Source organism: Camellia sinensis, chromosome 6 (assembly GCF_055761805.1).
Source record: "Camellia sinensis isolate YWXY chromosome 6, ASM5576180v1, whole genome shotgun sequence".
Classification (NCBI taxonomy): domain Eukaryota; kingdom Viridiplantae; phylum Streptophyta; class Magnoliopsida; order Ericales; family Theaceae; genus Camellia; species Camellia sinensis.
In genome coordinates, this window is record NC_138966.1 from 78,648,699 (window position 1) to 78,662,673 (window position 13,975).

The following is a 13,975-nucleotide window of genomic DNA, read 5'->3' on the forward strand; positions in this document are numbered from 1 at the left end:
CATTTCTGCTTTTCATCATTTCTACATTGCACACACAGCGCACTTTTACAGTCTGTATTTTGCTCTCAGCATTTCGTACTTACATTCTGCACTGTTTTTCTCAGCTATGGGTCTATGTATACTTCTCATCATTAGCCCCAGAGCTGGAGGTGGTAGGGATTCCCATGACCCCATATTCATTGATGTTCGAGGGCCCGCACCGGCCGAGACCTCGAGAGACCCTCCTTCGCCTGCGACAGTACTTCGACACTGTGCGATATTCAGAGGTACTTCAGAACTTTCAGTTCTTTTCATTTTCATCTTTGATTTGCTCTGTATATTCTTGATTTCTGATTGGTTTATGCATTTATCATCCGCAGATCACATGGCAGCCCTGGGTGTGTTTGGGTGATGGTCTCCGACTTCAGTACACCGGAGCGTCGGACATCTCCCAATATAGGGTCCTGCTCGAAGGGCCGGTTGGCAGGGCCTGGTTCCTGGGGGAACGCTTTCTGCGCCAGGTATGGGGGTATCTTTCTCAGGATATTCCCGCAGTACCCCCAGCTAGTATGCGGACCGCTGACAGGCTCTCTTACTCGGAGGTAGTCGGCGCCATGCTGGGCAGTGATGCTTTGCTATATATTGAGGAGGGGGACTACGCCACTTACCGTCACATATATTTGATGCCTCCATTGACGGGAGCTCATATCCCGATGATGAGGCCTGCCGGTATGTCATCCTCGGGCCAGGCTCAGGCTGCAGATGCCCCTTCTACTAGCAGGGCTGGTACATCTAGAGGCGGGAGTAGACCGGTTCCTCCGGCTCCGTCGATTCATCCTCATCCCGGATGGCCAGATATGCCCACTGAGTTGATGGCGTGGCAGTATGGGGCGACCTCTCCGACCCCGATCCCACTAGAGCCTCCGATGCCCAGTGATCGATACGCCATTGATCCGGACTCACCGCCGGTATGCTCCACTTTTTCATTCATCATTCAGATGTTTTAGACACTCTTTTGTTCACTGACGATTATGAGCTCATTTTTGCAGCCATCGCGAGGGTACATGGAGGAGGTGGTTGGACTGGTGGCCACACTCGAGGGCATGGTCCTGCGTAGGGAGGCACAGTTGTCTGTCGCGGGCATTCAGGTACCCTTCAGTTTTCTAGCATTTATCATACTTCTGATGACATGCTGATTTCTACTGCATCGATAGACTACTTGTGTAGAGCACATCTGACACACACCTCACTTGTACACTGTATTTACATGCACCCACTTCACGTAGCCTTTGCTTGTATCTGCATCTGATGTATATATTTGGACTGATGTATTTGAATTGAACTCTTTGTTTTCAGATGCCTTCATGGTCCGGTCAGCCGCAGGCCAGGCCATCTGGGCCTCATTGGGGAGCTGGGCCATCTGGGCCTTTTCAGGGGGTGGGGTCATCTCGGCCTTCCCGAGGAGCCGGGCCATCTAGGCCTTTTCGAGGAGCTCGAGGAGGGCCTGTCCGCAGACGCAGGGCTCATGTTGTGGAGGTGGAGCCTGATGAGGAGGAGGAGGAGGCTACCGATCGTCAGTCAGAGACATCTGCTGAGGAGGGGGGCTCCGGTTTTGGCTCGGGGAATAGAGGCGAGGCTGAGGGGGATCCTGAGGATGACAGCTCCGACTCAGATGATGATGATGGTGTGGAGGTTGTCCCGCAAAAGAGGATGAGGAGGGCTTCTCGTTCCCGCTCCCGAGGACTTTGATGTTGCTATTTCCTGCTTTATTTTTCTTTTTGCTAGTAGTTTGTAGCACTTTGCACATTGTTAGGCAGTTTTATTTTTTGTAAAACTTGTACCTTTGTTTGTTGTAAAGCATGATGAAATGAAATAGCTTTTGAAAAGATGTTTGTATTTTTAGCATCGTATCGCATCATTTACTTTGCACAAGAATGAAATTGAATGGTAATGCGCATTGTGTAATCACCAAGCCAGGTAGTGAACCGACGCAACAAACTAAACAACCCAACTTACAAAGATATAACAGGACCTTAGGAAGTTTACAACTCGATAAGGAAAATGCAACAATCGTAAATAAACAAGATTTTAACAAAAATTGCTTAAACAGAGAGCAATGACTCAAAAACACGAAACACGTCCGCTCGACGAACAACTCGATAAGCAAAACAACAACTCGATAATCAAAACTACAACTCGATAAACAAAGCTCAGCAATAACAGAGTGTACTTCGGATGATCTGGGCACTGGAACGCATCCGAAACGAAGGTTTTTGACTCTCCCGTTGCATGGAAATGTTTGGAACTTCCCTCAAAGAGTAAAACAGGGCCAAGGAGATACACTGCAGCATTGCTGGTCATCTTTGGGAGCTGGCCGGTCATTTTTGTGGAGAGAGACAGCTGGCCGGCCAGTTCTGCAAAAAGTAAATGGCTGGCCAGCCAGAAAAGGTGGCTGGCCGGCCATTCAGTCCTGCAGCCTCTAGATTTTTGACACGTGTCCCCGTGAATAGTGTTTTTCCTTCTATAAAAGCCTCAACTTCGGGAACATTCATTTCATCTTAGTTTTAGACAAAGATGGAGGCGTTTCTCGCAGAAAATGTCACATCTTGGATCTCTTCTCTAGATGGCTCGAAAAAGTTGAATTTCCGGGGTTTCGGCTTGAATGCACTATTCACGTTGAGCCGTACTCCGCTACACCTCCCTTTTCTCCATGCCGCGGCAAGGTTCTGGAATCCAGTGACGCATGTTTTTAGCTTTGGCGGCCAAGAGATGTGCCCCACTTTCGAAGATTTTCAGGTTTTGATGGAGTCTGAATGCTCTGAAGTGATCTTGCCCCAGCTCCGTTTTGGCCATGCTCAGGCTTTAGGGCGGATGTGTGGGCTCACGGCGCATGACGATCGATCTCTGATCTGCGGTGGGGAATTGGACATCCTCGGCTTGATCCACCGTTTCTCCGACGCCGGTGACCGCAGCAACCATTATTGGCAGGGTTTCCGGCAACACGCCCTCTGCCTATGTATGTTGTCTCACTTTCTGCTTTCCTCGGGCTTCGGCGGGGCGAGCATTAGCCTGATTGAAGTCGCCCAAGGTTTGAGAGAAGGAAAGAGCTGTATTGCCATGACCTTGGCCGAGACACTGATGGGCTTAGATTCTGTCTATTGCCGGGAGTCGACTAGGTTTGCTGGGAGTCCACTGCTACTGCAGGTAATGTTTCCCACCCAACCTTACATATATATTTGCTCACATCACTCGACCCTCAGGCTCGATTTTTCTCACAAAACCCTTGTCTTACTTTTCTCTCATCGTACATCTCTCTGTTATTTATTCTCTCATTTTTCATCCCTCCCCTAGGTATGGTTAATGGACAAGTTGCAGGTTGTGGACTCTTGCCCGGCCTATTCAGCTCGAGGCTACTTCTTTCGGCAGCGCCTAGTCAATGCTCTTGACGAAAGGTGGTGGTTCGATTGGATGTGCAATATGTCCGCAGACGGCATTGCTTGGCGTTGCTCTTGGCTCAACCTCCCGGCCATGAGCTATAGTATGTCTCGGCTGATTGGGATCCAACTGATTGGTCTAACCCACTGCGTATTCTATTTTCCGTTCCGGTTCCTGCGTCAGTTTGGCCATGATCAGACCTGTCCACCGGAGGGGATTGAGTACCCAGCCGCTTTCCCGATCCGGGGTGCACAGCTTGCCCGGTATGCCACAGCATGGAGGACGAGAGAGCTCCTGGCCCCTGCTTCCACTTTCAGTTGCACTTTGTCCGATGAGTGCTTGGATTGGCTCAATGAGGAGGCACAGGTTGGGCCTAGTTTGGCATCAGATGCTTCGTCCAGCTCCGGGAGGGGACGCAGAGATACTTGATTTAACTATGCCCCAAATTTATTGCTTATTTAGCATTTTCAAGTTTTCTTTATGAATGTACTAAAAAAAGCAACATCGATTGTAATACAAGAGCAGGAGAACTCTTTTTTGAAATCAATGAAATTGAAAGTTGTGGTACTGAAAATTTTCCGCTTTTGGTCCAAAAATGGTCTAAGTCGTAAAAAGATTAATTGAACAAAGTCAACTTTTATTAAAACTTTTCAAAACTATTTTCGATGTGGATCAGAATTGGACACGCCGAAAATCTGTCACTGAGATGCACAACCCCAAATCCCCGCAACTGGAAAGTTGCCCCTAGTCTGAAGAACAATGCAGCACTGCACGGCAACGGAAAGTTGCCCCTTGTCTGAGTAACTTTGCACCGTCGCGGCAACGGAAAGTTGCCCTTGGTTTGAACAGCACTGTACCGGAGATCGCGATAAATGCTGATGGATAAAGATGACTGAGATGATCAAGATGGACAGAGTTGATCGGGGAAAAGTTTACGGCTGAACTTCAAGGTGAAGTTGCCTACGTATCCCAAAGATGGGAATCAAGCCTTACGTAGTTCAGGCTAAGGTTCACTCGAGTATTTTCACTCTCCTTTTGCGCTCTAACTTTTGCCAAGGCCGCCCTTTGCGGGTTTTCAACCTTGCGAGCTCAGTTTTTATATTTTCTAATTTTTTGTGCTCTGACTTTTGCCTAGGTCGCCCTTTCGGGTTTTCGGCCTAGCGAGCCTCTCAAGGATAGTATTTCTTCAACTTGTCCATATTGATCGGTTGTGAGAACTCCAAGCCATCTAGATCCATCAGAACCACAGCCCCACCTGACCAGATAGCTTTGATGATGTAAGGACCAGTCCAATTGGGTTTGAACTTGCCCCTTGGGTCGTGGATGGGAGCTCGGTTGTCTTTGAGTACCAAATCTCCTTCTTTCAGATTCCTGGACTTAACCTTCTTGTTGAAAGCCCGGGCAATTCTGCGTTGATAGCCTTGGATGTGGTACAGTGCTTTCAGTCTTCTTTCATCAAAGAGCATGAGTTCTTCGAATCTGCTTTGCTGCCAATCTGCTTCGGCTATCTGGCATTCAGCCAATACTCGTAACGACGAAACCTCAATCTCGATGGGTAGAACAACCTCCATTCCATAGACCAATGAATATGGAGTCGCCCCAGTAGAAGTTCTGATTGAAGTCCTGTAGCCCCACAGAGCAAATGGCAGCTTGTCTGGCCAATCTCGATAGGTTCCCACCATCTTCTGTAGTATATGCTTGATATTCTTGTTGGCGGCCTCAACCGCTCCGTTGGTCTGCGGCCTGTATGTAGATGACTTATGGAAAGCCACATTGTATTTTTCCAACAAATCTATCACTTCTTTCTTGAAGTGGGAACCATTATCTGAAATTATCTCGTTTGGCACCCCGTAGCGACAGATGATGTTGTTTCTGATGAACTTTGCGACGTGCGACGCCTTCAACACCGCGTATGATTGGGCCTCGACCCACTTTGTGAAGTAATCTATCGCTACTAAGATAAACTCATGCCCGTTTGACCCCTTCGGGGTAACAGCTCCGATCACGTCAATTCCCCAGACTGAAAAAGGCCATGGCGAAGTCATGTTGTACAGTTTTGACGGTGGGATATTCATGCGATTTGCATGAATTTGACATTTGTGGCATCGCCGAACAAAGCTAATACAATCCTCCTCCATGGTTGACCAGTAGTAGCCCTGTCTGAGGATCTTTCTAGCCAGCATCACTCCATTCATGTGTGCACCGCACTCTCCCCCATGGATGGCTTCCATCAGGCGTTTTGACTTTTCAGCTTCCACACAGAGCTTATGCATTCCCAGATGGCCCCTTTTGTACAGCTTGCCCCCGCAGATGATAAACTGAGCAGCCATTCTTCTGACAGCCCTCTTATCCTTAGCATTTGCCCCTAGTGGATATGTCTCCTTTTCCAAGAAGTTCCAGATGTCGTAATACCAGGGGTTGTCGTCTTGAACCTCATCTATGGCGGAAATCGACTCGTATGCTGGCACGAACTTCTGATCAATAATGACTGGACGCATCCGAACTCCGGACGGGATGTCTATCATAAAAGATAGAGTTGCTAATGAATCTGCAAACCTGTTGTTCTCTCTTACGAGGTGGGTGAAATTTAGCTTCTCAAACCGAGGGATCAACAAATCCAAGGTTTGGTGGTAGATTATCATCCTTTCCTCTTTGACTTTCCAATCTCCCTTTGCTTGAGATACAACAAGGTTTGAGTCTCCAATGACGTCCAACCGTCTTCCCCCTAGTTCCAGGGCTGCTTCCAGGTCAGCAATACATGCCTCATACTCTGCTTCATTATTGGAGACTTTGAACCGGAGCTTGAATGCTAAAGGGATACGGGAATCGTCAGGCGCTATCAGCAACACCCCTATCCCATACCCATACTGGTTTGACGCTCCGTCAAAGTACATCGTCCAAGTTTCGTCTTCGACGTGCAGGATGGCTTCATCTGGGAATAGATACTCAACCGCTTCATCCCCCTCAACCGGGTGGTCGGCAAGGAACTCCGCTACCGCTCTACCTTTTATTGACTTGCGCGTTACATACTTCAAATCAAATTCGGAGAGCAACAGCAACCAACGAGCTAGCCTACCCGTAAGTGCTGGTTTCTCGAAGAGATATTTGATGGGATCCAAACGCGAAACCAACATTACAGAGTGGGCTAACAGGTAGTGCCGCAGCTTCCTGGTTGCCCATACCAAGGCCAAACAAGCCTTCTCCAGCGGTGTATAGCGGGTCTTGTAATCCAGCATCTTTTTGCTCAGATAGTAGATGGCTCTTTCCACTTTGTCTTCTGACTCCTGCGCGAGCATGCAGCCCATGGTAGTCTCAGTTACCGAAAGGTACAGTATCAACGGTCTCCCCGGCTCTGGCGGTGACAACACGGGTGGGTTCTGTAGGTACTCTTTGATCTGCTCAAAAGCTGCTTGACATCGGCCGTCCCATTGGAATTTCTTTCCTTTCTTCAGGAGACCAAAAAGTGGTTCACAAGTCAAGGTTAATTTAGAAATAAACCGTCTTATGAATTGCACTTTACCCAGAAAGCCTCGCACCTCCTTTTCAGTCCTTGGTGGTGGCATTTCTAAGATGGCCTTGATTTTGGAAGGGTCGACCTCGATGCCCCTTTGTGTAATCAGAAACCCTAGCATCTTCCCTGCTGTAACACCAAACGTGCATTTCTGGGGATTCAGTCGCAGCCGAAACTCTTTGATCCTTTGAAAGAATTTTTGTAAGGCGGTGTAGTGGCCCTCTCTATCTTTGGACTTGACAATCATGTCGTCCACATACACCTCGACCTCTTTATGGATCATATCATGCAATATTGTAGTTGCTGCCCGTTGATACGTAGCTCCAGCATTTTTCAACCCGAATGGCATCACTCTATAACAATATGTACCCCACGGGGTAGTGAACGCAGTATTCTCCCGGTCTTCGGGTGCCATGACTATCTGATTATAGCCTGAGAAACCATCCATAAACGAAAGCAAGGCGTGTCCTGCCGTGAAATCCACCAATTCATCAATGTGCGGCAAGGGGAAGTCGTCCTTCGGACTGGCCCTGTTCAAATCTCTGAAGTCTACACAGACCCGAATTCTGCCATCCTTCTTTGGCACCGGAACAATGTTGGCCAACCAAGTTGGATATTCAGATACCAGCAGGAACCCTGCGTCAATTTGCTTGGTGACCTCTTCCTTGATCTTGAGAGCCCAGTCCGGGCGAATCCTTCTGAGTTTCTGTTTGACAGGGCAAGCCTCGGGGTCAAGAGGGATCCGATGCTGTACAATCTCAGGATCGATTCCAGGCATGTCTTCATAGGACCACGCGAAAACATCTTTGAAATCTTTTAATAAAGCGACTAAGCGCTCGCGCTCCTCTGAAGACAACGTGGACCTGATCTGGACCAGCCGCGGGTCCTTCTCAGTACCAACATTCACAGTAGTGATTTCATCCATTAAAGGTTTAACAAATCTTTCCTGCTCTTGATCAATTAAACGTTGCAAAACTGGGGGAATTTCTTCCTCGCTGTTTTCATCAAAATTTTGAAAATCCTGATTTAAACAATAAATCAAAGGCACAGAAAAATACTCGGAAACCACATCCACATCATTCTCATTAAATACTTCCAAGCCGTCAGATTCCTCTGTTACAACAGACTCAAAAGAAAATGAAAAAGACGACCTAGACAGGACTGTGGCATCCGGGTTATCACCCCCAGGAATACCGGACTCAAACTCAGTCGAGCTGGAATCTGATTCTGACGCACAAGATTCGGTAGAATCAGATTCCGGCTCACTACCTGACCCGGAACTGCTAGATAAAAAGCCTTCTTCATACTGCCAGATGAGAGAAGGTGCGATAGATGCATCCAAGATCGGCGCTGGAAAGCCCGCAGCTATTTCATCTCCAATCACAGAAACCGAAGAGTTATCCCCCAAGCACTCTTGGCCGATCGGAGGATCCGATAGTAGACTCGCCAGTGCTACCCCCATTTCAAGCTCTGTGCCCTCAGGATCCACTGTTTCACATTGCTCAACCTCGGTTGGTGGGTCTGTCTGCGCTTCGGCAACGTCATCCCTAGATAATTGTATGTCGAAGAAGATTTCAAAACCAGGCACGCGCGTCCCCTCCGCGTTTAGCCATGGCTCCGGGAAGCCGCAGAATGGAAAATCTTCCCCCTCCCGGACGAAGCATCCGTTTAGGGTACCCCAGATGGGCCTGTGCATTAACTCAAATGGCTTCCCGGCCTTCTTTGCCCTGGCCCTTCCGGCCATTTCCTTTCCTTTCCTTACCCAGTCTTCTTTGGTGGGTAGATAACCCAGTCCAAAGGCGTGAGGGTTGTGTGGCACTTCGGCCAACACTGAGACGCCTTTCCGGCCGCTTCTCCCTAATCCCATCCCAGGGGTATGTTTTAGCTTGTTCATGAGGTAAATAGATTGAGCGCTAACGTACATACCTTCATTCACAGCCATGACATTCTGAACCACTTGAGCCTCGGCCAAGGTGAACCCCGACAAAAACACATCCTCCGTGCCGTGCTCAATCTCCAAGACGGGTGTGGATACTTCCGGCGGCGGATGGATTGATGAATTTCCAAAAACGATCGCTACCCCCTTCCCGTGAGGGTACTTTAGCATCTGATGTAGAGTGAAAGAGACTGCTTTGACCTGGTGCAACCACGGTCGCCCCAAAAGTAGGTTAAAGGTTGCGGGAACGTCCAAGATATGAAATTCGATGCTGTGTTGTCCTGGACCAACCTTGGTTTGAATTTTAACAGTCCCCATCACTTCTCTGCTGGTATTGTCGTGTGCTCTAATCACTTAGGTGGTTAGGACGAAATCCACGGGTTTTAACCCGATTGCATATGCCGTTCTGGTTGGGCAGACATTAATTGCAGACCCGGTATCAACAAGTACCACCGGTATCCACTTATCTCTACATTCCACAGAGATATAGAGAGGTTTGTTATGACTTGTGCCCTCAGGCGGTAGCTCCTTGTCCGAAAAGGTTAATGCCGGGGAACCTCCTCCCGGAAAAACCAGCCCAACCAGCTGTTCAGGCGTAGTGTCTATGGAGAGTTTGGACTTGTCCATAGCAGATAGGACAGCTTCTCTGTGTACTCGTGATGCCATTAGCAGTCCCCAGATGGAGATGTCTGCTTGTATCTTCTTTAATTGTTTCAGCACAGCTTCCTCTTCAATCTGCTTCTCTTTCTGTTTCTCCGCTTCTCTATCCTTCCCGGATGCCTCGGGTTGGTCCAGATGTGGGGGTTTGAAGTACCGCCCACTTCTCGTCATATGGTCAACCTCATCGAGGTACCAAGTATCATCCGGCTGGCCACTTCCCCAGTCTTCATCGGTGTGGGCAAGACACAGGTCGTCATCTTCCCACCACATTCCGCTGGCAGCCAATAGACACCTGTCTGGCTCCGGTCTACTCGCACTCTCAGTGCTCTCTGTCCATATGCTCGCAGCATTGTCTGTCTTCGTGCACACAGCACTTTCAGTCTCCTCAGGGCCCTTTGCCTTCCTGGCTCTCTCAGTAGCCTCAAACTTTTCCTGTTCCAACTGCATCGGTACAGCTGGTTGTTTAACAATTCCTGTATTTACAATGCCCATGTCTTGAGCGGAATTCTTAACACCGGCGCTTTCCGGCGATTCAACTTGACTTTCGGCCATTCCGGCCACAACTGATACTTCCGCCCCTGCCGGGCTCTGTTCTGGTTGGGCTTCCCCCACTACATCTGGTTGATCCTCGAGCCATCTAGTGGCCTCCTCTGATCCCTCATAATCATACCAGTTGATTGACGTATCCTCCAGTTCCTGGTCATCTAAAAATTGCAGGTTAGCGAAGTCCTCCTCTACGGTTGTCAGATCATCTGCCCATAGCCCGAATCCATCCCCTCGGATCATGCATAGCTCTCCTGTCTCTGGAAATTCTACGCTTAGCCCAATTCGGCTCGTTGATAGGATGTACTTGCTTGGATTATAAGCTCCCCCAGCAAAACTCTGTCCAGTCCCGGATTCAACAATCTCATTCTCTCCTAAAAGCTGTCCTGCCCTGTCTTCGACGATCACCACCATCGGTTCTGGTTGGGTTTTGGAGATGTCCACCATGCACAAGAAATCAGTGCAATCGGGGAGGAGCACCTCTGGCTTGGGTAGGTGGGTGGGAGTAATATAGATGCTAGGATCGTAAGATGCGACCCCAGTCTGGATAAAATTGATCCTTTTGGGAGGAGGAGCTTGGTTATGTGGTGGGAGGGGGTTGGTTGTGACATTGGGTTTATCAGGAGGCGCGATCACCTGTTTGTCAATAAGATCCTGGATCTCATGACGCAATCTGTAACAACGGTCGGTGTCATGACCGTGTTGTTGGTGATACGCGCAGTACTTTGATGAGTCATAAGAGGGGGGAAGTGGATTTGGCAATGGCTTTGGTTCCAGGGGTTTCAAATGATTTTTCCTGATCAATATTCCCAGAACCTTGGTCAGAGGCATATATAGTGGGGTAAAGATTCTTTGGCCCCGCGGTTGGAATCGGTTGTTTTGTGTGTTGCTTCCGGACACGCCGGAGAATGGTGTGGCAGTCACGGGCCTTGGAGAGGGAGGGGGAGTGGTGGTGACCATACTAACTTCCGAGGCTCTCGTATTTGCAGCGCCACTCGGGCCCGCATTGTTGTTACGGTTGAAGGTCCTCCTCGGTTGTTCTCTGTCGTGGTCAAACAGACCTTGTCTCATTGCATCTTCGATTTGCACCCCCATATCATGTAAATCTGCGAAAGTAGGGAAGGGGACTACAATCATTCTCTGCATCAGCTTCGGGTGGAGATTGCGCACAATCATCCGGATTTGATCTTTGTCAGTGGGCCTTAGAGTCATCGTTGACGCCTTTGCCCTCCATCGGATCACAAAGTCCGAGAAAGATTCCTTGGGCTCTTGCCTTGTCGTTTCAAGATCACGGGTTGTGATCTCGATCTGAGTGTTGTACGAATATTGTGTGACAAAGGCCTCAGCCATCTCATCCCAATTCTTCTTCACTTCATCTTGTAATCTTGCGTACCAATGGGAGGCCACACCCGACAGGGTTCGGCCGAATAGTGAGAGCTTCTGTGGTCGTGTTAGGCCCATTGGCCGCAAAACATCTGCAAACAGTCGGATATGGACCATGGGGTCGCCGGTCCCATCAAAGCGGTCGATTTGTGGCATTTTAAACCTATCGGGGAGCGTTACGGCCTCCTCGGTATATCCATCTCCGATATCCGGCATAGCCTTGACCCCTTGGGATTTTTTGAAGAGCTTCTCCAGTTTGCTCAATTTCAGAGCTGTATGATCAACCTCGACCTCAGATGGAGAGTCCGGGTGATTGGGTGTATGGACCTTGGACAGTTGTGGTGGAAGCGGGGGCAGAGCTGGCCCCGTTGGAAGATTTGTGTCCTCTTGTAGATTTTGGATAGTCGGCACAGTATTCTGGGTGTTCGGAGGAGCGTTCTGAACAGCAGGTGCCTGCTCGGGTAATGGGGCTCCTGCCGGAGGAGGGATTTGGTGTGAAGCAGATGCTGTACTCTGTTGTTGCAGTCTGGTAATCAGCTTAGCCTGCTGGGTCATAATTTCGGCCTGCTGCTTAGCGAGCTCATCTCGGCGAACGGCATCCTGTTGCATGGCCCGCATGGTTTCCTGCATTTGGCGTATCATCTCCTCAACTCCGGTTGGTGCCGTCATACTGTTTCGATTTAGCTGAACTATTGGCAGATCTGTCTCAATGGGGATCTCAATCCAACTGTCCACTGATGGGGGATACCACTATTCTGGTGCTCTTTGTTCAGATGTACTGCGCTTTTTCTGCTTCCTTTTTGTAACAGGGGGTAGAGAATGGAACACTGGCTGTCCGTCGATTAGATCCTCAGATCGATAGAGTCGACGACCTCGTGTCCAAAGTGCTTGGGGAATGCCTGTTGGGTTGGAAGCAATCGTGCTAAAACTGACCTAGCAAAAGATAAATAAAGCGAAAAGGAAATAAATAAACAGATAAGCGGGCAGCATAACAGCTTAAAATAAAATGCATGACACACAGTCGGGCATAACAACACACAGTCAATAAGCTGAATACACACTGTCCTCAAACACTGATTATTATCCCTGTATCACTGTCCCCTAAAACAGAATCTAATATCCGCAGATAACTAATTCTCAAATACTGGCTGATGCCCGCAGGCCTGATACCCATAATACCGAACTGATGCCCGCAGGCCTGATGCTGACAATACTGAAATGATGCCCGCAGGCTTGATACTCAAACTCATATACTGATCTGATGCCCGCGGGCCTGATACTGACAATACTGAACTGAAGCCCGCAGGCTTGATGCCCAAACTCATATACTGATACATGCATTCCTGTAGAGACGCACTCTAAAGCACATAACAGATAAGTGAGAGCCAAAACACCCCTATGTTGGGGTAGGGTTTCCCTGTCCTATTTTGTCAGGAGCTAGGGTTTCACTACGCACGCAGCGGTTTCAAACAACCTATAAACGGGTAAGCAACCTGTCCTAATTTGGAATGGTCACTATGGATCCGAATATGCACTAGGTCGAATGGTCAAAGAGGGTGCCCCGGTAAAACCGGGGTTTGTGTTCCCATACTGGCAGAGCCCACAACCGGTCAGCCTTATGGTCATGCCTTGACAAGACAAGCCTTCGGCAAACCGTTCAGGAATAGCAGATGGCAAACACGGTGTCCTAGGCGCACCAATGCAAATGCAATGCAAAGAAACACACAAGTGTAGTAAAAAGCAGATATCATGAGTTCGAGTCAAGTTCTCTAAATCCCCAGCAGAGTCGCCAGAAACTGTAACAAGCCCGCGGGGGGACCTCGCTACAGCTCGGACTCGATTTTTTGTAGTCACGGTTCTAAGTCTGAACCAAAGAGTCCAAATCCGGCAAATCGTTTTTGAGAAAAACTGATTTTTGAAAGAAGTGCCAAACATGGACTGCTTTGCCAGATACAGAGTCGCCACCTAAATATTTTATTTTTGGGAAATTTAGGAAACCCTGACTCGGTGCCAAAAGGCCACGTGTCCGTCATCACCAAAGTTGCCTCGGCTCGGGAACTTGGGTACGATTGGGGAAGGTCACTTCGTGAGCACCCCCGCTCGCCCGGTCATAGACCGACCTCTACTAACCATGAGATCTATTTTTGAAAACATTGTATGCTCTTATTCCGGTTATTAGCCTAGGTTACTATGTGATGCGCACAGCATACAAGTATAGACTGGGTCGCCCAAATTGGAACAAGACATTTCATGTTTGTTTTTGAAAGATGGTTTGCTACTCGCAAGTAGGCTCAAAATGCAGATTTTGCCACCCTCGGGTGGGCTTAGAAAAGATGGTGTTGCCACTATCTAGTGGGCTTAAAACAAACAGTTGATGATTTATTCCAATTCAAATAACCCACCCTTCACCCACAGGCATTCAGGCAGTTATATCATATAAGCACATAGCCTCATGGTAAGCATGTTATTCATGGCATTCACTCACACGCATGCAAGGATGCTAAAGCATAAAGCTCACCGAGTACTCC

General features: G+C 48.6%; 1 protein-coding gene across 1 annotated transcript; it reads left to right on the plus strand.

Annotated features, from left to right (window-relative positions):
• Window positions 1-883: 883 nt before the first annotated feature.
• On the plus strand, window positions 884-1,830 carry LOC145792309 (uncharacterized). Its single transcript, XM_082873070.1, has 3 exons — window positions 884-947; window positions 1,029-1,127; window positions 1,336-1,830. The coding sequence occupies exons 1-3, from the start codon at window positions 906-908 to the stop codon at window positions 1,726-1,728; spliced, it is 534 nt and encodes a 177-aa protein (XP_082729196.1). The 5' UTR covers window positions 884-905; the 3' UTR covers window positions 1,729-1,830.
• The last annotated feature ends 12,145 nt before the right edge of the window (window positions 1,831-13,975 follow it).